This window comes from Sphaeramia orbicularis, chromosome 15 (assembly GCF_902148855.1).
Source record: "Sphaeramia orbicularis chromosome 15, fSphaOr1.1, whole genome shotgun sequence".
NCBI lineage: Eukaryota > Metazoa > Chordata > Actinopteri > Kurtiformes > Apogonidae > Sphaeramia > Sphaeramia orbicularis.
The window spans coordinates 47399277-47423706 of NC_043971.1; the positions used below are offsets into that span (position 1 = coordinate 47399277).

At 37.6% G+C, this 24430-nt stretch overlaps 1 protein-coding gene and 1 long non-coding RNA gene across 4 annotated transcripts in view; one reads left to right on the plus strand and one right to left on the minus strand.

Moving 5' to 3' along the window:
* rasgrp3 (RAS guanyl releasing protein 3 (calcium and DAG-regulated)) overlaps window positions 1-24430 on the minus strand; it is a 126348-nt gene that overhangs the window by 71398 nt on the left and 30520 nt on the right. For 2 of the 3 annotated variants that reach the window (XM_030156887.1, XM_030156886.1), the window contains exons 2-5: window positions 11002-11119; window positions 7906-8008; window positions 4223-4285; window positions 917-1048 (exon numbers count right to left, since the gene is read on the minus strand). In XM_030156887.1, coding sequence (XP_030012747.1) covers window positions 917-1048; window positions 4223-4285; window positions 7906-8008; window positions 11002-11071 — 368 coding nt within the window. In that variant the 5' untranslated portion in view covers window positions 11072-11119. Of the gene's footprint in view, window positions 1-916; window positions 1049-4222; window positions 4286-7905; window positions 8009-11001; window positions 11120-15316; window positions 15437-24430 lie in introns of all 3 variants that reach the window. The other variant, XM_030156888.1, reaches the window with a different exon arrangement.
* LOC115434764 (uncharacterized) lies at window positions 5452-19766 on the plus strand. The gene is made up of 3 exons (XR_003937591.1): window positions 5452-5464; window positions 8019-8025; window positions 19625-19766. It is a non-coding gene; the product is annotated as an uncharacterized LOC115434764 (long non-coding RNA).

Sequence of the window (24430 nt, forward strand, 5' to 3'; positions counted from 1 at the left end):
TCGTAAAATATCAATATACAACCTGCAATTTTATGATAATAAAGTCGAATACAAAAATAATCAGAATTTTATGAGAATAAAGTTGTATTTATAAAAAATACCCTCATAATTTAATGAAAATGTCATTCGTTAATGAGATTAAAGCCATAATATTACAAGAATAATGTTGTACTCTAAAAACATGTGGGAAAAATATCATAATTTACAAGAATACAGTGGTACCCTGCTTGTCCACAGCAGTAGTATCTGTGTTGTATAAAGTATTTGATATTAACTAGATGTAAATATCCTCAGTACCAGTAGATCATGCATATATTCACTGGGGTCAGCACACGGTCTACTGTAAATGGACTTTGGATCAGTTGGTTCTCTGCCTAGTTTTAGCCCCTGGTTGTCAGTAATGATGAAACCATGTATATTTGTTTCAGGTAAAAATAGCAATGATCCCCTACACCCTGGATGTCAGGATACGTGATTTCGGGTCACACGTCAATGTTCATGGACCGCTTGTTCTTTGGTAGCTCGTATGGATCCATGTCGAGTCCAATTGCCCTTCACTTAATTTCATATTTCACATTTTCCTGGTCTCACTGTGTTTACTGCTATACTCCATCACGTTGAGCAGGTTGGTTTTTGCCACTCAGTCTGACTTAGAGGGGTGTGGCCCGGGGGGAAGTGACGTATGTGCATACCCTCTATAGATTTTCACGGTAAATGTATGTATGACACATCTTCGGCACCGTGGATTATGTGATTAAAAACAGCAACTGTAAAAATCAAATTAAATTGAATTAAATTCAAAGATTTACATTGGCTCTTTTTAAGAAACTTTCAGAAAAGTCAATTTCTTAATGTAATTGCTGGTCCTGTCTCTGCTATGACAATGTACTGTACATTCACAGGGATGATGTCTTACATGGTGGAGATGTCAATCAGTTTGAATTGCTCCTCACAACCAAGCTGGGCGGCAACATCTTGGAACTCCTCTGTTATCTGGATTAGACCCAAATCCAGGTTGAACTCAGCAGGGAATGTCATTATCCAGTACCTAAATGTACAAAGAGGTACTTTACATTCTGGCATCAGATGCTCCACACATAATGAACCTGTGACTGTGGACTTGGATTGTTTTATCCTAAATCTTTTGAAACACTGGGCTTCATGCATGTCTGAATCATGATGTATTTCAGATATTCATAAAAATTCAACCGTTTGCTCAACAGGAAAAAATTTCAAAGCGCGCTGAGAGAATAGACTTTGTACTTTCCACAGACATCTGAATGTGCCACCTGTGTAATGGGGGCAAAACATGGAGCAGTGAATGTGACCGACTCAGGAGTTAAAGGGTCCATGTATGGGCCTTCAAAGGCAAGTCAATAATTTTCACGTTACTCTTTGGTAATGTTTTTGTTAATAAACACTTGAAAAACGGGCTACCCATTACATTCCTTACAGTATATGGTAGCTTTTACTGGGGCATAAATGTTCTAATGTTCTAATTTGGTGCTGATATATGAAGTTGAAGTGAATTATCAATGTAGATTTTCTATAATCTGAAAATATGGAGACCGCTTAATTTACAGTATGCTGAAAGGTATTTATTAGGCCTATAACGGTACACATAATTTTCGGTTTGGTACGTTTTCGGTTTTGAAAGCTATGGTTCATTTTTTTTCGGTTTGGTACGGGAAGAAAGAAAACCCCTCAAAATGTCTTTAATACATTTATGAATTTTTGAACATTTTCCCCCCAATTTTTTGACACAATAGAATATAGAAAAACAGGAATAATATAATTCTGCTGCTTTAAATCAAATAGAAAATAAATTATTAATATTACTAAATGTATTTTAAACATTAGTAGTGCACTTTTGCCTGACAGGTAGTTTTGAACAAACAACAAAAATCTAATCACAGTTCTGTCAGTTCACATTCTGCTGAAAAATAACAACAAAAAAATTCCATATGAAGTGCAACATTAACAAGAGGACAAACTCGTATTCTCTTTTAACAAACTGAAGAGCAACACTGACAACAAAATGAACCAAATTATTTAGTTTAGGACAGAGAACAAACTGTTCAGGCCACTTTGTGTACTTGTGTGTGTGTGTGTGTGTGCATGCGTGCAGGGTGCGATTTGTTTGTTTGTTTGTTTGTTTTGGTCGGAGCTGGGGGGGGGGGGGGGGGTTTGCGGTCCATAACTAACGCTGGCGTGAAACGAAAGTGAAACTTTACATCCTTTCAATGTTCAACTCTGGGTTCTATTCCTCTATTATACAGTGTGCGTGAGAGAGAGAGAGAGAGAGAGAGACAGACAGACAGACAGACAGACAGAGCTAGTGTGTTTTAGAACTACCGTAGTTCATAGGAGGCAAATAGCGTCTGTCTTATTAACATCTCTTTCCTCGTTGTTGTCTTTCACCGGGACCTGATGTGATCCCAAACTGGACTGTAATGATGGCGGAGGGTCTTCAATCTCTTCCTTCGAGGTTGACATCATATTTGTTGTTTTTTTTAAACCTTATATCAGCTGCTATTTCATATTTCAGGTCAATATGTGCGTCCTTCAATATGTCCATGTGGAACTTGCGCGGATTTAAAGTTCCGCATCGATCGACGTTCCTTTTTCTTTTTCTCAACATACTGTGCCGTTTCGGTACAGCTGTGTACCAAACCGAACAGGTGTGTGCCAAAATGGTTTGGTTTGGTACGTGTACCGTTACAGGCCTAATATTTATGTATTTTTTTTGCCCAGTGAAGCTAATACCTAAATTGCAGCTTTAACTGACGATTCAGAGGTTGTCACATGCAACCACTTTGACTTGATCTGCTGTTCATGGTGGCAGTCAACATTGTTATCAAGGATGGATGATATAGCTAAAAAAATATTGTGATACCCTTAACAGAAATGGCAATACAAGATATGATACATAGGTTATATAATGTTTACTATCTAAACTGTGACACAAACAAGAAATGATTTGTGTTACTAGTAAAAGTCTAACATAAACTAGACTACAGTGTATCCTACTATAATGCACGTTCTGTGTCCAATCAATGTGAGAGCGATGTTGCAACACAGGAGGGCGTACGGGTACAATGCTGCTGTTGCACCATGGGAGGGCGCTATCATACAATGGCACCACGGGTACAATGCTTCTAGTTTTAATAATGTAAACCTGGTTATTGTACACACAACACTGTTGGGTTGCATTGAAGTTCCTAAAGTTCCTTGCATCCTGCTCTACCAGAAAAAAGAGTTTTGTCCCTACTTTCCCTACTTACAAACAAGATACCTATTTCCATTGTGCTGTGTACATATGGGATATTATTCCCTGAAACCCGAATTGGACAATGTTCCATTTGGAACAAGTGTTCAGAGAACACAAATTTCCGCCAAGCACCCCAAACAGTGTGTATGTGTGGATCGACTATTTCTTTTTAAATTAAACAGTTTCAAGGTAGTTCTGTACAGCAGAAAAAGTTGAAGCTTGGTGCCAGTCATGTGTGTGCCAAATTATATTAAATTCCAATCCATATTTGTTGAGTTACAATAAAAAATGTGTCGTAAATGGGATTTACAATGTTAAATTGAAATGTCCACAGAGTCTACATTCCACAGTGGATGTGGACAATTTTGAGCCTGATACAAGATATTGTTGTAAGCTATGGGTGTATCAAATTGGAGGCTAATCAGAGTCGTTTTGAATTTTTTATGAATTTTCGAAAATGATGAGATATAGGAAAATTTGAGATTTTGTGACCTTGCTGTGACCTTGAACTTTGGCCTACTTGGCCAAAAATTGTATGGGTTCGTCCAGGGCCTAGGCCTATCTGTGGGTAAAATTTGGTACAGATGGTTGTAATTTTCCCGTAGAGTTGCTAACAAACAAACAAACAAACACGCAAACAAACAAACACACAAAGCAAAGTGATCACAATACCTCCTGGCGGAGGTAAAAAGGCCTCTTTTAGAATATTCATATTGAATACATTGTTTCTATAACATCTTCAAAAAAATTAGTGACATACTGTATAATGGTGGCATAGTGTGTATGTAAATGTCAATCAACATTTAAAAGAAAAAAGATAATAACATTCAACAAATGATGAAAATAAAACATTAGGCGCTTGGACCCTAAGATGTTGGATGTATTGTAAAATGTGGTCTATGTCTGAGAAACCTGACGTAATATACTTTACATGTTGGATGGATGGCTTACCTCATTAAATAACAGATCTTCAGTCTGGTCCGCTGACAGCTGTCACCACTGCAGCCGCGGTACGTGGGGTTTGGTTAAGGACTTCTCTTTTTTAACACACTGACAAAGATTTGCACTGTATAAGACACATTATTCTTAATATTTGCAATGTGATAGATTAAGTAACTTGTAACAATGACAGAGGCCCAGTTTTCCACAGTCTGTGTGTGACAAACCAGGCCATCCTCTCCATTTCATGAACAGCTGCTGCTGAACAGACGAGACACTTGAGCTGCTGGAGTGTTTTCTGTCATCTCTTCTTTCCTAGAAGTCGACTTTGTTTGATATGAACAACTATTTTTAGCACAGTTAAGACACTGTAGTGTTGTAGTCAAGATGGCTTAAACCAAGCCATAGGCAAGACCAATGTGACAAGACCAAGACTGAGAGTGGTCAAGACCAAGACCAATGCAGGGACTGAAGGTGAGACTAAGGCTAAGACCAGACTAGATACACAGCCAGGGTATTGCAGTTGATTTGGAATGAGGGGCAACATGAACCCTATTGCCTGTGAGGTCACCAGTGGAATTGATGACTCAAGAACAGGCCAATAAATGTAGGAAGACTTTTTTTCCCCCAAATGAAAGTAGCCTAATCATGTTCATGAAATAAAATCACAAGTTCTCTTTGTCCAAGAGTTAAAATACACTCAAGATCGAGATGAGTTCAAGATCTCCAAAAAGAGAATGATATTGAATAGGAAACTGATCTGTGTTAATGCCTCAAGGGATGCTGAGAGTAATTCCTTTGGCAATATGACCAACAATGCCTGAGGAGGAACATTACATTAATCCTAATTAATGTAATGTTCCTCCACATAAAACATTTAAGTGATATGCAAGGATATGCTGTTAACTAGCAAATTTCCCCATAGTGAGATTATTAAAGTCTTATCTTGTCATAAGTATTAGTTGTGGCATAAATGTTGTTGAATTTGGCTGAACTGGGAAAGGAATATATAATAAATGCAACATCAGCTTCCGTTACTAAGCTGAGCCAAAGGAACTGGTTCAACAGAAATTCTTATCTTAAAGGTCCTGTACAGAGAATTCATTTGAAATGGATTGCAGCGACACCTTCGGCCGGAATCGGTGGTGTTTTTAAGGGACAAAGACTCCGCTTCCCATGAGCACTAGCAACTACTGTCATAAGGGCATAACTCTGGCCAAGGCATGCATTTGTTTTGAAGCTAATGAATTAAGAGTGAATCCTCTTTACAAAACTGCATTTCTTTTTTCAAGACAGCAACTTGCAGGACGCAAATTGACATTTGAAATGAGACAACAAGCAAACTTAACAAAGTCCATCTGTAGTGTAGTTTAGTAACCGGGTGAAAACGAAAATGAAACCTAACTTTGGATTTCCGACTCTTGCTTCTGTCTCTCTTTTACTCCAGAGCTCCGAGTGCTACTCACAGAACGGTGCTCTAAGACATGTCCCAACAATATACATTTGCACTAGCTTTTCTGCAAAGTATTCAAGCATTTTCAGAAATTACTTGTCATTCAACATTTTCATTCTGCATTAGCAGTTCAGTGCTCGCTGCTTCAGCCTTCTGCATTCACAGTATTCTACTTTTATAATAATTGTCTTGTTCCTGAAGGGCAGTTTAGTATTCAGGCCCCGATATGAACATTAAACTCCATACAGAACCATTTCAGTCTCACCTTACAAAGCCCTTAGTTTGTGACTGAAACAATGCTCCAAATAAAACAGATTACCCACATCACAGAGCTAGCCATGCGGCTAACACAGAAGCATTTACTAAGTGTTTGACTGAGCTACCAACAGCCACTATAGTAAAATACAATGTTCCAATGCATATGTATGACAAAAAGAAGCATTCCATACCTGTCTAGAAGAAAGAGGGTCAACTCTGGGTCTGTTTTCATTCCTTTTAACTCCCTTAGTTCTCTCCATCAGTTCAAAGTAATGCAGAGGTTTACCAGTGTTTTAGTCTGTGCTCTATCACTCTCCCGTTTAACTTTCTTTTTCTTTCTGCCAGTCCAGCTCCAGTTCCAGTGTCCACCATTACAGCAACACAAATCCAATAAATCCCTTTCTTTAGGAAAAAGGACAGATCATACTCCTCACTCGTTCAGCTTACTGCTCACTGCTAACCACTACCAGTCGCTATGGTGTTATCATAGTGACGGAAGTCTGCCATAAATCAGTCCAGTCTTATCTGACCCAACCAGGGAAGCTGGAAACAGTATTTGGAAATAATCTATTTTGGTGCTGATAATCTCATTTTTAATTGCGGACTATGATCAGGCATATATCTAAAAATTAGACTTTTTCAAGATCACACAGAAAGTCTGTACAGCACCTTTAATGTTAAAGGGCTTTTATTATTGTACTTGTGGCTAAGCTGAAAATGTTTATACTGAGCGAGAGATAGAATAAGTCCTGCAATGTCTTCAAAAACTGCTACCAACTTCTCAGAACAGTGATACTGAATGTCCTTAAAACAAAGAGACATATATATTCACAACCACAGGCAATCAGGACGATGATTGTGGATGCATGTTGTTTCTCCGAGTTGGGTTCTTGATGTTGAGGCTTCGTGGGGCAATTCCTTCATCCCGGCATCGTAGATGGAAAACAAGATGGTTTCGATATTGCACCAGTTTGTGGTGCAGATGTTCCAGGTCCCAAAAAGCCTTGACACAACTTTGTCCGGAAGTTTCTCTCAAGTCTGGTTAAGGTTCATACTGTCTTCCACATATAATTATTATTAACCCTGTCAATGATTAAAAACCAATTGAAAAAACAGGCAGGTTTTGTTGAGTGATATGAGTTTTCTTACATGTATAGCCTACATTGCTGACATTAATTTTCACCTGAACCAAACTGTTGGCAGTCTTGGAATTTGCAAATTTCCCCATGCACATATATACATTGTGTGCCTTACCTAGCTCTCTCTGTATATATCAGTGTCTCTCTCTGTGTTTCTGTCTCTGTTTCTCTTTCTCTCTCAAATGTCACTCAATAGTTCAATAAACTCTTGCTGCTGAGGTATTAGACATCCCTTTGCTTCTGAAAGAGGTTTGAGAAAATAAATGCCATGGAGTTTGAGGAGACACTCTCCGCAAATTGTTTTCTGCCGTCTCCACATTCCTCGTGTCAGTAGCAGAGTCCAAACGTGGATTTAGTGCCATGAACTAAATCCATGAGCACAACAGAATGAATGTGTCCACACTGAACAGTCGTCTCTTCATCCTGTTAATGGGTCAGACATGCGCTCAGAAGTTCGCAGAGATGTGGGTAATAGAAGGGCAAAACGCCGCAGATGATGCGCCAACAAGAAAGACAAAAAAGTCACATGAATTCCGACATCAGAGCAAACTGTTTACTTAGTCTAGCTGAACTATCTTGACATGATGTGAAATCTTAATCGATTAGGTATTATGTTACGTTTTACAGTCTGACTGAGTTGCCCATTTGCCATAAATCCTCTAACATGTTCGCGTGATTGGACCTCATCCATGGTCCTGAAACTTAATTAAGGCCATCTCCCACATCGCAGGTGTGGCCTTATATATACATATATATTATTGATAATTTGTTTCCTGCTACTTTTATTATACTTGCACGAAACAACAATTTCCCCTAGGATTATTTAAGTATTCTGATTCGGATATATTGTTAGCAGTTTTCTTGCCAGCTCTGACGAAGTGATGTACCAGCGATGCATCATCAGTAGGCTGCGAGGAAGCAGATTGGCTTGCAGCTCTCCATTGTCATCTACAAAGAGACAATAAGTACATGTCAGATTCAGTGTAGTTCATGCAACTTCAGAGACCAGCCCTTGAACATTGAAGAGGCTCAGCTGTGGAATGTTCAATGAGACAGTCTGGTCTACAGAGGATAGGTGATTTCTGGTGCCTGGGAAACAAGTAGCTGGACACTTGTGTTTTCCAACAGAATTACATTAAATCTGTGTCACTTCATTTATCCAACTGAACAACAATAGTTGATGAATTGTGTTTTGCTGTCATTTGGACCACATTCAGTTGCAGACGGTGTGCTGAGTCAAAGGCTCAGCCCCCCTCACCTTATCATTGACTACCTGCTGCTCCTCAAATACATATTTGCAACAGGTGGACGGGAACGATGCCAGATGACATGCCCCCCCAATTAATTTAAAAGTAATGCGACAGACCTTTACGAGGAAGACGTGGTGGGTTATATAGCTCTGTAGATAAAGCTGTGAGAAAGTTACAGTGAGCTCCTCTCTGCTGCCCCCCGAAAACACATTTGTGATTGGGGGTGGGGGGGCCATGTGCCGGACAATATATAACCCCCCCGGACCTCATTCCGTGACTTGGGGGAGAGTGTGTGATTAATGCTGTACTATACTGATGCACAACAGTAGTTGCTAACGCTCAACCATTGTGCCAGAGCAGCTTATTATTCATCACTAATACAGGAAAATAAGAACAATCAGGTGTCTCCTCAGTGCTGTAGCCAGACTGACAAAGAACCACAGTGCATATGAGCCTAGTATTCCTGCAACCCTCCATAGGAATGATTTTATGAACTTCTTCAATAAGATTTTGCTCATCAGAGATAAAATTAATGGCCTTCTGTCCTCCACAAATTCTAGTCCTTTAGACCATGAAGCCACAGAGTTGACTATTGAACCATTCAGTTATATGGACTGCTTTTCTCCCCATAGAGGTCAGTCAGCTAACTTCGATAGTCTCTTCAACCAAAACATCTTCTTGTCTCTTAGACCCAGTTCCAACAAGACTCATTAAAGATGCTTTACCTTTACTTAGTACCCACCTCCTTGATAGGATTAATCTGTCATTATCAACAGGCTATGCACCACGGTCCTTTAAAGTAGCTGTAATCAAACCACTTCTTAAAAAGCCCTGCCTTGACCCTGCAATTTTAGCTACGTATACATCAAATCTTCCATTCATATCTAAGATTCTGGAGGAAATGGTAGTCAGTAAGTTATGTGACTTCGTTGAAGTCAACAGTGTATTTGAGAATTTCCAGTCAGGTTTTAGGGAACATCGTAGTACAGAAACAGCATTGGTCAAAGGTACCAATGATATTCTAACTGCTTCAGACAAAGGACCTGTTTCTATACTGGTCTTATTAGACCTTATTCATTCAACACTGTTGACCATCACATTCTCCTGCAATGATTGGAAGAATCAATTGATATTAAAAGAACTGCATTAGTGTGGTTTAAATCCTAGCAGATTTTTTTCAGTTTCAGTTAGGGCCCGAGTGCTGTCCATGCAATGGCCTGTGAAGGTCCTATCTGTTTTGTTTATTAATATTTTGGACATTCCTCAGCATTTTTGAAGGCCTGAACATGTGCAAAGTCTTTTTTTTTTTGGGGGGGGGGGGGGGGCAAAATCATGAGTGGTGGTAAAGAATTTGATGTTCTACACATTTCGTAAACAAACCTTCAAAAATGGCTCTCTAGCACCCCCTAAAGACTACTGCTCCCAGCAACATGCTCCAAACGGAACAAAATTTGGTACACACACACACACACATATATATATATATATATATATATATATATATATATATATATATATATATATATATATATATATATATATATATCAGTGAGATCTACAAAAAAATTCAGTGGGGCAGATGACACCACACCAACAGGAAGTCTGCCATTTTTATTTTGCAGCCATTTTTGGTGATTTCCTCACAGTGTATTTGATCGAATTCCTCCTAGGGATTTAACTCAGTTCACTTCAAACTTGATCAGTTAAGTTTTAACAGGTTGTAAATGAAAAGTTATGGAAAGATTGGGCTTGTGACTATTGACACAAGCCCAATCTTTGATGTTTCTCAATGAAAAACAAAACTGTTTTATATCAGTCATTTTTGCCCGATCAGCACCAAACTTAATGTGTTTGATAATAGTCCCACCCTGAACAAAATTACACAATATAGCGCTAGTGGAAACAGGAAATTGCCTCTTTTAACATTTTGAGATACTCTTCCTAACAGGTTGAACATATTCAGCTGAAATTCAGTTAGACCAGTCTTAATAAGTTGATGAAGATATATGGAAAAACTTGGTGACCTTACATGGCACAATGTCATCATGGCAGCACCACAAGTTCTGGTGTTTTGCCATAAGTGGACAAATTGTTATAACTCAGCTGTGCCTCATCCAATCTGCATCAAATTTCACATGAAGACGGAGAGTCCCACCTTCAACACAACAAAATGGGCGTGGCATATTGACAAGTGAAAGTCACTCAATAGTGCCCCCTAAAGCCTGCTGCTCCCTCCCACTTTCACCAATCTGCACCAAATTTCATACATATACTGTATGTGTCTCAATGAGGTTTACAAAAAAGTAAATTGGGTCCATGATGTCAGATCAACAGGAAGTCTGCCATTTTTGGCCATCTCCTCCTAGGGATTTAACTCAGTTGACTTCAAACTTGGTCAGTTAAGTCTTAAGAGGTTGTAGATGAAAAGTTGCATATAGATTGGGTGAGTGGCCTTCGACGCACTCAGGGCGGGGCGCCGAAATTTGATGTTTGCCATGAAAAACGGAACTGTTATAACTCAGCCATCAAAGCCTCTTTTTGTTCTTTTAGTTCCTTTGTGATTATATGACTGTAAGTAATTTCATATACATGGAATGTAATTCATTCCTCATTGACTGTAAAGTTCACCAAAAAGGGTTATAAAACAAAAAGAAAAATCAGTGGCTGTCTCATGTGTTTTGTGCAACTCACCAAATGCATGGATGCACTCATGTAAGAGAGCATCCAGAGATGCTGCCTTTCCCAGTGTGGATGATCCCATGATGCGATGACACTTCCAGTTCACTGTTCTGGACCAGTCAGGGTTTATCTAAGAGGTAAATGAAGAACACCCTCACCGAGAATAAACAGCCATGTAATTCACTTCAGTTCTATTTTTAATGAACCAAATCACAACTGCAGCCATTTCTGACTGATAAAAGCTGTGGTGTTAACAGTTTTTTGGCAACAAAGTACAAAAAAGTTCCACAATTACCTTACTTCTGTGGATTTGGCCTTTAGTTTGGCCAAAGTCTGTATCTGCTGACACCGACTTTGGCTGTTTGCATGTCTTCAGACATATAGGTGTTGTGATTACATGTAAGTGTAAAGATTTGCTCAGATATGACTCTGCTTCTACTTAAAAATGTGGCTTTTCTTTTCCTGAGCAGAATGTAAAAGCATCAGCTTCATCTATCTTTATTTTTAGTCTTTTAAACTGAGAGGAGAGAACTGCAGAGGGAAGGTACATATTTTCCAAGTCTTGTTTTTTGCCCCTGATTTTGCCTCCTGCACCTTTAAAGGTGTAAATATATTATATATTAACATTATACATACTGGCTGAGGTATGTGCTTTCTGGATGCTTTCTTGTCAGTACTTCAGCAGTAGCAAAGCGATATGTTAATGAATGCTGGAGGCTACAGTGGAGCAACTGATAACTTTTAGTGGTGACAGACAAGACTTCAGTGCTTCAAACATCTGATAATACAACACACTGCATACAGTAACTACGCTGTCACTCAGGCCATTTAAAATGAATGTTTGTCAAGATGTATAGTTTAGAGGGCAGTGTATTTTATTTTATTCAATTTTTTTTAAAGACATTGAAAATCGTGAAATTGCAGAGCCATAGTGTCAAACACAATGTGAGCACATTCCCCAGTTACTTCACATTAAATTTTTTCTGAAACTAGACTGATGAGAAGATCAGTCACACATCATCGTCATACGTGTTAAATGCTTCATTTTATTCATTTTTATGTTTCCATCCCATGAATCCGCATCTAAAACTAAAAAAAATACCTAACACCAAATAGATATTTATGTTAACTAACACATATGAAACCACATCTTGATACAACTCTTAACTCCATCTTCCAGTGCAACACTGAGAACACATTTACGACTTAGATTGTAAGACATTGAAAAGGCCCTTTCATGAGGACAGGACAACACTTGTCTACATCTTTTCTGAAGTCTGCACATTGGACACGTGTTTGTTGAATTCACACTGATGATGTTTCCATCCACACCAAGTCTATTTGCTTGTTTCTAACTCTTCAGAGTTGTTCTGTTTGCACAAAGAGCCGTCTTAATAGCAGAAGGTCAATAATGTTATTAACATCCCAGTGTATTTTCTGCTGTATTCAAGCCCTTTTATACTTTTTACAAATGTCTTTTATGCAGTTGGACCTTTGTCTCACAGAAATCACCCCCTCCCCTCCCCAGGTAGCATTTTATTTAGTTTATTTGAACAAATCTTAGCTGACGCATTGTTAACCCCTCCACTGCTGCTCAGTTCTCACAGGTTTACAGTCAGACTTGTAACTGTTTCACTGAGTCTATGGTCAAAGATACAGAGGCATTTAGCTCATGGTTTCATTCCACCTGCCGATCTGTTTTGGACACTGTGGCTCCATTAAAAACCAGGCAGACTAAATCTGAGCCCTGGCCGAACGACACTACTCATGCTGTCAGACATGAGTGCCGAATAGCTGAGCGGAAGTGGAAAAGGGACAAACTGCAGGTGTCATTTCAAACTTTAAGGAACTGCTGGCGTCATTATCAGAAAACTGTGAAAGACGCTAAAAGGAAATATTTTTCTGATATTATTCTGTCCAACTGTCATAAGCCTCGGGTTTTGTTTACGACCATTGACACTGTTCTTAATGCCCCACAGACTGTCTGTATGGAGTCCTCCCCTGCTATGTGTGAACAGTTTCTTCATTTTTTCATTGATAAGGTTGCATCCACCAGGGCTTTAATCTCACCCTCTGCACATGACACTTCAGTGTCTGTGCCCTGCTCTGCTGTCTTTGACAGGCTTGAACCTGTGACTCTGTCTTTGCTACAGAAGACAATTGGCCAGGTGAAGCCCTCAGGCTCTCCAAATGATGTGGTCCCTCCTCGACTATTTAAAGAGGTTCTCCCCACCATAGGGTTCTCTATTCTGAGTATTATCAATAGCAGTTTGTCCTCAGATGTAGTCCCTAAAAACTTCAAACATGCAGTAGTGCAACCTTTGATTAAAAAACCAGGACTAAATACTGCAGTCCCTGCCAATTACAGACCTATTTCTAAACTGCCTTTTATTTCAAAAATCCTTGAGAAAATAGTTTGCACACAGTTAATGACTTTTTTTTGGAAAAGCACAAAATTCTCGAGGTCTTCCAATCTGGTTTTAAACCCCTCCACAGCACTGAATCAACTCTTTTAAGAGTTTTTAATGACATCTTTTTAGCCACTGACTCTGGTGACTGTGTTGTTCTTGTGCTTTTTGATCTAACTGCTGCTTTTGACACAGTGGACCATGAACTTTTAATCTCTCGTTTAAAACAATGGGTGGGTATCAGGGGTGCAGCACTGGAGTGGTTCAGGTCCTACTTGGCTGATCAAACCTTCTGTGTCAGCCTTGGCGACTCGGTGTCCTCCTCTGCCCACCTCTCATGTGGGGTCCCACAGGGCTCAATCTTAGGCCCTCTTTTTTTCTCCCTTTACCTGCTTCGACTTGGGTCCATACTTAGGAAGCATGGCATTGCTTTCCACTGCTATGCAGATGACAGTCAGAAATATGTCCCTCTCAAAAAGAAAAATGAATCTGCTGTCAAACCTCTGCTAAGGTGTCTTGACAATATAAAGGCCTGGATGGCTACAGACTTCTTAAAATTCAATGAGAAAAAGACAGAGGTGATAGTTTTTGGTGGCACCACTGCCCCCCCCCCCCCCCCCCTCCTTGCAAATCTGGGTCCCTTAGCCCAGTATATTAGGCCAACCATCACAAACCTTGGCATTAAAGTGGATGCTGATCTCAAGTTTGACTGTCAAATCAGTTCAGTCGTTAAATCCAGTTTTTTCCAGCTGAAGCAGCTGGCCAAAATTAAACCAATTCTTTCTAGGCAGCACTTTGAAATAGTTATTCATGCTTTTGTGAACACTAGGCTCGATTATTGTAATGGTCTCTGTATGGGGGCTAGTGGTACCTCCATTGCCCGTCTTCAGATGGTGCAAAATGCTGCTGCATGTCTTTTAACTGGCATATGTAAACAAGAGCACATTTCCCCCACTTTAGCCTCACTCCACTGGCTGCCCATACATTTTAGGATCCGTTTTAAAATTCTTTTATTTACTTTTAAATCCCTAAATGCCCCACCCTACCTCTCTGAGCTGCTGCAGCTTTATATACCCCCCCGCTCTCTCAGGTCAGCTGACCAACTGCTCCTGAGTGTACCAAAAACTACGCACAAGTTCAGGGGTGACTGTGCCTTTGCTGCAGCAGCTCCTAAACTATGGAACGATCTGCCTCTCCATATCAGATAGGCCTCCTCTCTGTCTGTTTTTAAATCCCTTCTTTAAAACCTATTTTTTCTCCTTGGCTTTTGAAACCATGTGAGATGTTTGAAGGTATTATCTTTATTCTATATTTTTTATTTGGTAGTGGTTTGTTGTTCTTATTTATCTGTTCTATTCATTTATTTATTTTATTTTATTTATATTGTTGTTTTTTATTGTATGGCTTTTAGTCTATTCTTGTATTTGATTCTTTTTATTAGGGTTTTAGTTATTCTTCTGTATAGCACTTTTTTTGTTTGTTTTTGTACAGTTTCTATGTCTTTAAATCTATTCTGTATTTTATACTTCTATTTTGGTTTTAATTTTTTTTCTGTACAGCACTTTGGTCCACTGCAGTTGTTTTAAAGTGCTTTACAAATAAAGTTGAATTGGACTGGATTGGATTGGATTGGAAATCTTTATCATAAATTCAGAGACTACAGGTTTGTTTTCATCCCTGTTCATCTTTTATGTCATTTTCATACATAGTCCCGCTGTGTCTTTTATTCATTTAAAATAATTTAAAACCACAAATAAGGGTCAGATTTTTTCATCTTTCACTCAAGACTAAAATGAACTTTCAAATTGTAAAAAGAAAAAAAAGGATTTGACATTTATAGTGATAATTGACTAATTGGAACATTTCTGGCAGTACTGCCATACTGCTCTAGCTACCACTGAGCCAGTAACAAAACTGACCAGAACTTATCCTGATACTCGTAAGGAAGTATACAGTATCCATACAAAGAGAAACATGGGGTTTTCCTCGATCCTCATTGCAGATTCAAGGGGTTGTTTGATCCAACCAGCTGCGTGCCGCTTCTCCATCATAAACACAGTACATGCGTCACTCTGGGCTTTTTCGGAAATTTTGTCATGAAGTGCATTGAGGGAATACGAATTTCACGCAGCAGGAATTTTGCTGTCTCTTTGTGAGCACTGAACCCAAATGTCACCTCTACCTCCATCCACCAAGTACACTCATTCTTTACAACAACCTTGGTGGACTGTATAATATTATGTTGTAGCTATCTGGCTTGTTTGCTTGCCGAATCTGCGAGAAACCACTTTCGCTTGGTCACTGTGTGGAATTCCCATTTCCATAATGCACTTCGTGACAAAATTTACAAAAAGGCCCAAGTGATGTTTCAGTGTGTTATGTAAACAAGCGAACTGTGTTTATGAAGGAGTCATCTTCCAAGATGTTCACCGTGAGGGAAGTTATTCAGGTGCATAAGCATTGAAAGACTAATAGAATAGTGATAATTAGGCTATCACTTGGATTTTACAAATTTGAGAAAAAAAATTGTGAGGAAAGTCATACACTGCTTTAAGAAATTATCTGCCTCAGTAATTAAATGCACTAAATGCTATGTACTTTAATATGATGAAGTGGAAAAAAAATGTGTTGGTTAGCTGATGTTTTCAGTGTACATGACAAAACGTATATTAGTTTATGTACATTTATATAATAGATTTATAAGTCTTCCACTAGAAAGAACCTGTGAAGTGAATGTATTGTAATGTGCAGACAGTCTTTTGAAGTAGCTCTGAGCTCTGAGACTATATTCCTTTTGAGTAAAACACATTCTCTCATTAATTCTCACAATTTCACATTTTGATTCAAGACTGTATATTGGAAACATCATAGCTAAACAGCATTTTTTTTAAACTTAATTTTTCTTTATTAGTGACTGAAACTTAGTAAAGTTTCACTACATTTATCCTGCAGGCATTTTACTTGTAGACCAGTGTAATGCTATAATGGTTTGTTTCAATCACCATGTAAAAGCCTCACTCACCAGAGGGATGAGATTACAAGTGTGATGAGAAGTAATTTTCAGTTATACATAATAGTGAAATTCTACTTAACAAATATTTGCAATTCATGATTTAATTGTCTTATTCTGTTCATTTTATGCCACTACTGTAGGCTAACAGTAGTTTACTTATGCAAGTACAGGATAATAAAATGAAGAGGCATTTATTGGAATTGATCAAAGGGTTACATGAATAAAGATACATTTATTTTTGCCTTTTAGGCTTTGAAAACAAAAATTGACGTAACTTAAATATACAAAACTTGGTAATAAAATATACAGGATCTGGATGGTGGGAAATGATGTGGATACAATGCTGAAATACATTATCTCTTTTATCTTTCATTATAAAATAGTCATTATACTGCTGAATACACAGAATTATCAAGGTTGTGCAAAACAAACAACTAGTAATAGTTGTATTAATAGGTATCAAACCATCGACCAGATCAAAAAACCTCTTTTTCTGTTACATTTCTGGCAGTTTGGACTCTTCACAATTGCAAGTTGTGTCCTGATTAAAGGCTTTGGGGCATGTAAATGCAAATCATATCGGGTTGCTTTATTACAGTGCTTTTCAACCTTGGGGGTTGGGACCCCACATGGAGTCATCTGGAATTCAAATGGGGTTGCTTCAAACTTTAAGTATTTGCTAAAAATAAAAATTTACCAATAACAAATATATCATAATACATAAAAGACATGACAAACTGTGAAGATGACACTGAAGCACTGTGGTACTGTTTATCTTTCAAATGTTCATTGTGGTCAGTTTCAGATGCTGCAGCTCTTTCATAATTCATAGTTTGAGTTATTGTTTGTTCAGTATTGATTGTCAGCCTTGTAAATACAAGCTGGACTGACTGTACATATCCTGACCAAGGAAAATAAAATTCTCACTTTGTGCAGTAATCTACACCTTGCTTTTCTGCCTCCGTCCAGAATAATATACATTATATACCCTAAATGTCATCTAAAATTAATGTTTATTTGCAACACAGTATAGCAAACTATTACATGATCAAAAACAAATTAAGTTTAGCAAAAAAAAAAAACCTCTCTGTTTTGAATGTCTGGGGTCGCCAGATATTTGTGATGTTAAAATGGGGTCACGAGCCAAAAAATGTTGGGAACCACTGCATTATTAACAGTTCAGTTGGAATCTTTAATCATAATGAATTCTAGCAGGCTGAATAAATATTGCCTGTGGATTGCAGCTACTGACAACCCGTGCTGACCATAGAAACAAAATGCAGTAGTCTTTTGGAACAGGTGAAAGTAAAAGACAACATAAAGTGGCCTAAAGGATGAGAGATCCATCCAGACAAAACAACAGCTGTACAGAAAATACACGACGAATGTAGTGTTTCATATACAGCAAACATTTCATATCAGACTTGTTTCACAAACATGCCACAAACTCACTGACTCATTCATAAAGTATCTAAACTCACAGTTCAGTTCACCCTGACGTCACATAATCTTTTCAACTTGTCGATTTACCAGTTGCCAAATAAGAAGTAGCAGTGCATTGTGGGAATTAGGAGTTAATGAGAGCTGGTGCTTGGCTCCATATGTAATCAGCTACTATCACCTTGGGGAGATTGGTGAAGCAGGAAAGGCGTCACTGGCATCTAAATTATTTTATGATGTTTTTGTCAACATGAGCAATTTGTGTGTGTGTCTGTGTCTGTGCAGACACATGAATGAAGGCACTGATCCCTGACAGTAGGTATCTGATGAGTAAATGAGAGAGCTTCAAATGAGCTCCACTATGCACCTGGTCATATCTGTGCTCTACTGACAAAGTGTTCATGAGCTGGTTTTGTTTTAATCCTCAATCCTCAGTTTGTAAGAAACAAATCAAATATTAATTGCACGTCCAACCAGGGGTGTAGAATTGCGTAGGGATGCAAGGGACCAATATCCAGCCACTACTGTGTAGTCCCTATCAATTCAACTGCTGTCCGTAGTGTTTAGTCAATGATTATGGCAAACAAAGGGTTAACAGTTGGTCTCTGCTGGAAGTCCCACCTCTAACGTAAATACTACTCTCCGATTGGCTCTTTGGTTTTGCTAACGTACATGTGATTGGCCGTCCCTGCCAATGACAACTCCATCTACTTGTAAAAGGAACCTGCTAGTTGGACCGCTAACGTAAGTTTTCAATATATTTGGCGTTTGTTCTGCCTGGGTCATGTCAGCTAGATGGATTTGAATATCAGTGGTGTCATTTACATGTACATTTGTACATGTGTTTGTGTGCAAGTGTGCACCCGTGTGTGTAGTTGGTAAATAGGATTTGAGAAATGTCAAAGAAAAGAAAACTGGACAGAAGACACTTCATTAGGAGTCAAAGTGTAAGTTAGTTCAAGGGTATAGAATTGTGGAGGCTCAACAGAGATATTGAATAAAATAAATTATTTAAAGCCAAACAGAAACACTTTTTAAAAGTTATTTTACTTATTATTTTCATGTATTTCTATGGAAGAGAGCAATTGTTTAAAAAAAAAAAAAAAAAAACATAAATAAAGAAAATTTGTGGGGAAAATACAATAAAAGCTCAGATTGTAAATATGATTCTAGATGTGATTTTATCCATATTTTTGGGGAATAAATTACATGTAATAATTGAAACTAAAAGCCTTTTTTGCTCAGGCAATAACTGTACCGTCTATGTACCGTCTATGATCACTTGTATCCCCAATCTGTTCATATGTCAATCATCAACATATTTATGTCAGGTGACAAACAGTAAAGAGGCAAGAAGAGGTAGAGGAGAGGCTGGAAATTCACGGGTGAGGTTAAATAATAGTGGATATGTTAATCATGAGAACAACATAGCATTAAAATCTTGTATTGTCTTTAGATATTCAGATATGCATTATAAACATGTCAATTACTGAATTTTTTTTTCTGACTATGATTGTTTGCTCATTTGATCAGCTCTACATGACGTGAAATTATGATTGCAAATGGGAAAAAAAACCTCAACTTTCAGGAATACTGCCTTTTAGCACTTTTGTGTCCCCACCAATGTCAAAATCAAACCTACTCCCTTGCTTCCAACAATAAAGATCTATGACAACTTGGAAAACAGGCAAATACACTGCACTGTGTCATGTGCACACACATATGAGGTTTTCCTTTTGGACTTTTCTTCTTGCTGTCTTGAAAGAATTTACAGTGGTAAGAAACAGTATGTGAAACCTTTGTTAATTTCCCAGTTTTCTGCATGAATTGACCATAAAATGTGATCTGATCTACATCGAAGTCACAAGTACAGACAAACACAATGTGCTTAACGCGATACAACACAAACAATTATAATATTTCGTCACTTTTTGAACACTACTGTTAAATACTCACAGTGCTGCTGGAAAAAGTCAGTGAATATTACTCCAATCTAATCTCTAATTACTCCAAAAAGAGATCATTAGAGTCAGGAATTTCCTAAACTGATTTCTTGTCAACAAAATGACGTTTGTGTCGTACATGGAGTCACTTTGACTTATAAAAAAAACACTCAAACGTCTTGAGTTTGCTGTTCACAAGAAGCATCATGTGAACTGTGCCTCACAAAAAAGACATTTGCAAGGACCTTCAATTAAGAATTGTTGATTTGCATGTGACTGGAAGGAGTTAGGGGAAAAGACTTATTGAACTTTCTGGTCTCATTTCATAGATAATTGCAATTGGACTGAGCAGAGTGGGAACAATGAAAGACATGTAAGTAATAAATTGTTGTCTTTAATAACTCAGCAAATACTTGCACTTGCAATATTGTCCACAGTTCAATTTAAAGGGCCCTTAGGAAGTTTTGTTTGCATCATCAGCAATGGGTGTTACTGGCAGATGCATCTAGTCCTGTCTCAAATTGTACATAATTGTACCATTCATATCATTGCAATTATTTGAAATAATTGTGATAATTTTTCATAATCATGATAATTGTTTCCAATCATCTACACAAAAATAGAAACAATACATTTGATTATTATTTACACATTGTTTACCAACAGTGGACTGTAGCTCTTCCTGTCATTCTATAATAATAATAATAATAATAATAATAATAATAATAATAATAATAGATTTTATTTGTATAGGGCTTTTCATGGAACTCTAAGACACTTTACATGCAGCAGATAAAAACAAAAACCAGACATATAAAAAACAGATTAAAAGCAGGTGCAAAAGGCAGGCATACGAATATAAAACAGTTAAATATTAAACACTAAGATTAAACATTAAAAGCAATCTTAAATGAGTTTTTAAAAGGGATTTAAAGGTGTTGGGGTCGGAGCAGTGTCGGATAGAAGGTGGGAGGGAGTTCTAGTTTTGCAATGAATTCCTTTGAGATCTAGCACCATTAAGGTTGAGTTTTTTTTTTAATTTTCTTGTTTGATTCATTGTATGTGTTTTAGCCACCAATAAATGTATTTTCTTCCTCCTATTATAAGACTTACACCACAGCGTTGGTATAAATCTTGACATTCCTATAAGAACATGTGCCCATCAGTCAGTCCTCATTATGATTTAAAAGGCAATATATCAGGAATGGTTTGACAGAAAGATGCAAACTGCACATCTGAACAAAGTGTACAAATGTGCTGTGGCATGAGAGGATGAATTCAAAAGATTTTGATGGCCAAGGTCATAGATCAAGGTCTTCCAGGTAAATCTTGAAAAATGTGTTTTTAATTTGGCACCAACATTCAGTTGGATTCAGGGATGTCATGAGAAAACTGCATGTCTGTCTGTCCGTCCTTCCGCCTGCCCATCTGTCTGTCTGTCTGTCTGTCTGTCTGTCTATCTATCTATCTATCTATCTAGCTAGCTAGCTAGCTAGCTATCTGTCTATCTGTCTGTCTGTCTGTCTGTCTGTCATAAACGGATCCGACTTTGGATCTTGAAGTATTTGAAATGTATCTGCATAAGTGTGGGCAAGACCTCAAAGACCCCCTAGTGTTTCATACGGTGGCCCAGAGGTGCAACAGGCCAAAAAATTATCCACTAGACGAAAAAAATTATCTACTACAAGAAAAAAAAAGAGAACAGCCTAAAAAAATTATCCACTAGATGAAAAAAATTATCTACTACAAGAAAAAAAAGAGAACAGCCTAAAAAAATTATCCACGAGATGAAAAAAATTATCTACTACAAGAAAAAAAAAAGAGAACAGCCTAAAAAAATTATCCACGAGATGAAAAAAATTATCTACTACAAGAAAAAAAAAAGAGAAAAACAGCCCAAAAAAATTATCCACTATAAGGAAAAAAAAAGAGAGAACAGCCTAAAAAAATTATCCACTAGACAAAAAAATTATCTACTGCAAGAAAAAAAGAGAACAGCCTAAAAAAATTATCCACTATAAGAAAAAAAAGAGAACCTAAAAAAAATTATCCACTAGATGAAAAAAAAAAAATCCCCTATAAGAAAGAAAAGAGACCAGCCAAAAAAATTATCCATTAAAAGAAAAAAAAAGAGAACAGGCAAAAAAAATTATCTACTAGCCCAAAACATTATTCACTATAAGAAAAAAAAAAAAGAACAGGTGAAAAAAATTATCTACTATGAGAAAAAAAAGAGAGCAGCCCAAAAAATATCCACTATAAGAAAAAAAACCATCATCCACCTTTTCAATTACGGGGCGCTGTTTACCCGAAAGGTGCCTTGCTTTAAAATTAAGGCCACCACAAAAAATAAAAGGATAGGCTGAAAAATTTTAAGGCTTTCGGCTAATGTGGCTAATGCTAAGGAAGTACCCCACCGGAAGTGGAGGTCGTGCGCTAAAAAATAAAGTTATTTTAAAATATAGATATTTACATTAATATAGTTTGCAAAGCAGTTAAATGATTAAATACGGTTCCAGTGTCTGCTCAAGGTTAGGCATGGGCGTTAAATGGTTAAGGTTAGGGTTAGGGTATGGTTGGGGTTAGTTTTCAGTGGTAAATGGCCCTTGTGTGCACTGTGTGAAGGTTCATTGCTAAGCTAATGCTAACGCGAAAAGGTGACGGCAACTTTGTGAACTACCAGTGCGAGTAAACAATTGTGTGATTACGGTGTTGAATTGTTCAACTGCCTGACATTCAATATCATTTTTGATGAATATTCGCGACAAGAAGTTCTAAAATTATTTTATTTTGAGAGGAGGAGAAGAGGAGCTTCCTGTGGAGCTCCACTATCATGGCATCGCCCATTTGTTGAGAGACAGCGAGTGCATATTGCGGCACCGACACCTGGTGCCGTGGCACCTCGGCTGGTGCCGCGAGGTACCGTGGCACCTCGGCTGGTGCCGCGACGTACCGCGGTACCACGGCTCGGTGCTAGGTACCCCAGCACGGCACCGCGTACCATGGCTCGGTACCACAGTTCAGCTCGTTGCCAGATGCCGAGGCACTGCGGTACCACAGCACACATCTTTATCTCCAGAAAATGTCCTTCTTGATCTAGTGTTAGTGAAGACACTCCGTTTGAGTTGAGGAGGAGAGGTCTACCTGCAAACAAATGGGCAATGCCATGATAGTGGAGCTCCACAGGAAGCTCCTCTTCTCCTCCTCTCAAAATAAAATAACACAAAGTTGCCGTCAACTTTTCGCGTTAGCATTAGCTTAGCAACGAACCTTCACACAGTGCACACAAGGGCCATTTACCACTGAAAACTAACCCCAACCATACCCTAACCTTAACCATTTAACGCCCATGCCTAACCTTTAGCAGACACTGGAACCGTATTTAATCATTTAACTGCTTTGCAAACTATGTTAATGTAAATATCTATATTTTAAAATAACTTTATTTTTTAGCGCACGACCTCCACTTCCGGTGGGGTACTTCCTTAGCATTAGCCACTTTAGCCGAAAGCCTTAAAATTTTTCAGCCTATCCTTTTATTTTTTGTGGTGGTCTTAATTTTAAAGCAAGACACCTTTCGGGTAAACAGCGCCCCCGTAATTGAAAAGGTGGATGATGTTTTTTTTTTTCTTATAGTGGATATTTTTTTGGGCTGCTCTCTTTTTTTTCTCATAGTAGATACATTTTTTCATTTGTTCTTTTTTTTTCTTATAGTGAATAATTTTTTGGGCTAGTAGATAATTTTTTTTGCCTGTTCTCTTTTTTTTCTTTTAGTGGATAATTTTTTTGGCTGGTCTCTTTTTTTTCTTATAGGGGATTTTTTTTTTCATCTAGTGGATAATTTATTTTAGGCTGTTCTCTTTTTTTTTTTTCTTACAGTGGATAATTTTTTTTGGGCTGTTCTCTTTTTTTTTCTTGTAGTAGATAATTTTTTTCATCTAGTGGATAATTTTTTTAGGCTGTTCTCTTTTTTTTTCTTATAGTGGATAATTTTTTTTGGCTGGTCTCTTTTTTTTCTTATAGGGGATTTTTTTTCATCTAGTGGATAATTTATTTTAGGCTGTTCTCTTTTTTTTCTTACAGTGGATAATTTTTTGGGGGCTGTTCTCTTTTTTTTTCTTGTAGTAGATAATTTTTTTCATCTGGTGGATAATTTTTTTAGGCTGTTCTCTTTTTTTTCTTATAGTGGGTAATTTTTTTTGCCTGTTCTCTTTTTTCTTGAAGTAGATAATTTTTTTTCATCTAGTGGATAATTTTTTTAGGCTGTTCTCTTTTTTTCTTGTAGTAGATAATTTTTTTCATCTAGTGGATAATTTTTTTAGGCTGTTCTCTTTTTTTCTTGTAGTAGATAATTTTTTTCATCTAGTGGATAATTTTTTTAGGCTGTTCTCTTTTTTTTTCTTATAGTGGATAATTTTTTGGGGCTGTTCTCTTTTTTTTTCTTGTAGTAGATAATTTTTTTCATCTGGTGGATAATTTTTTTAGGCTGTTATCTTTTTTTTCTTATAGTGGGTAATTTTTTTAGGCTGTTCTCTTTTTTTTCTTGAAGTAGATAATTTTTTTCATCTAGTGGATAATTTTTTTAGGCTGTTCTCTTTTTTTTTCTTGTAGTAGATAATTTTTTTCATCTAGTGGAT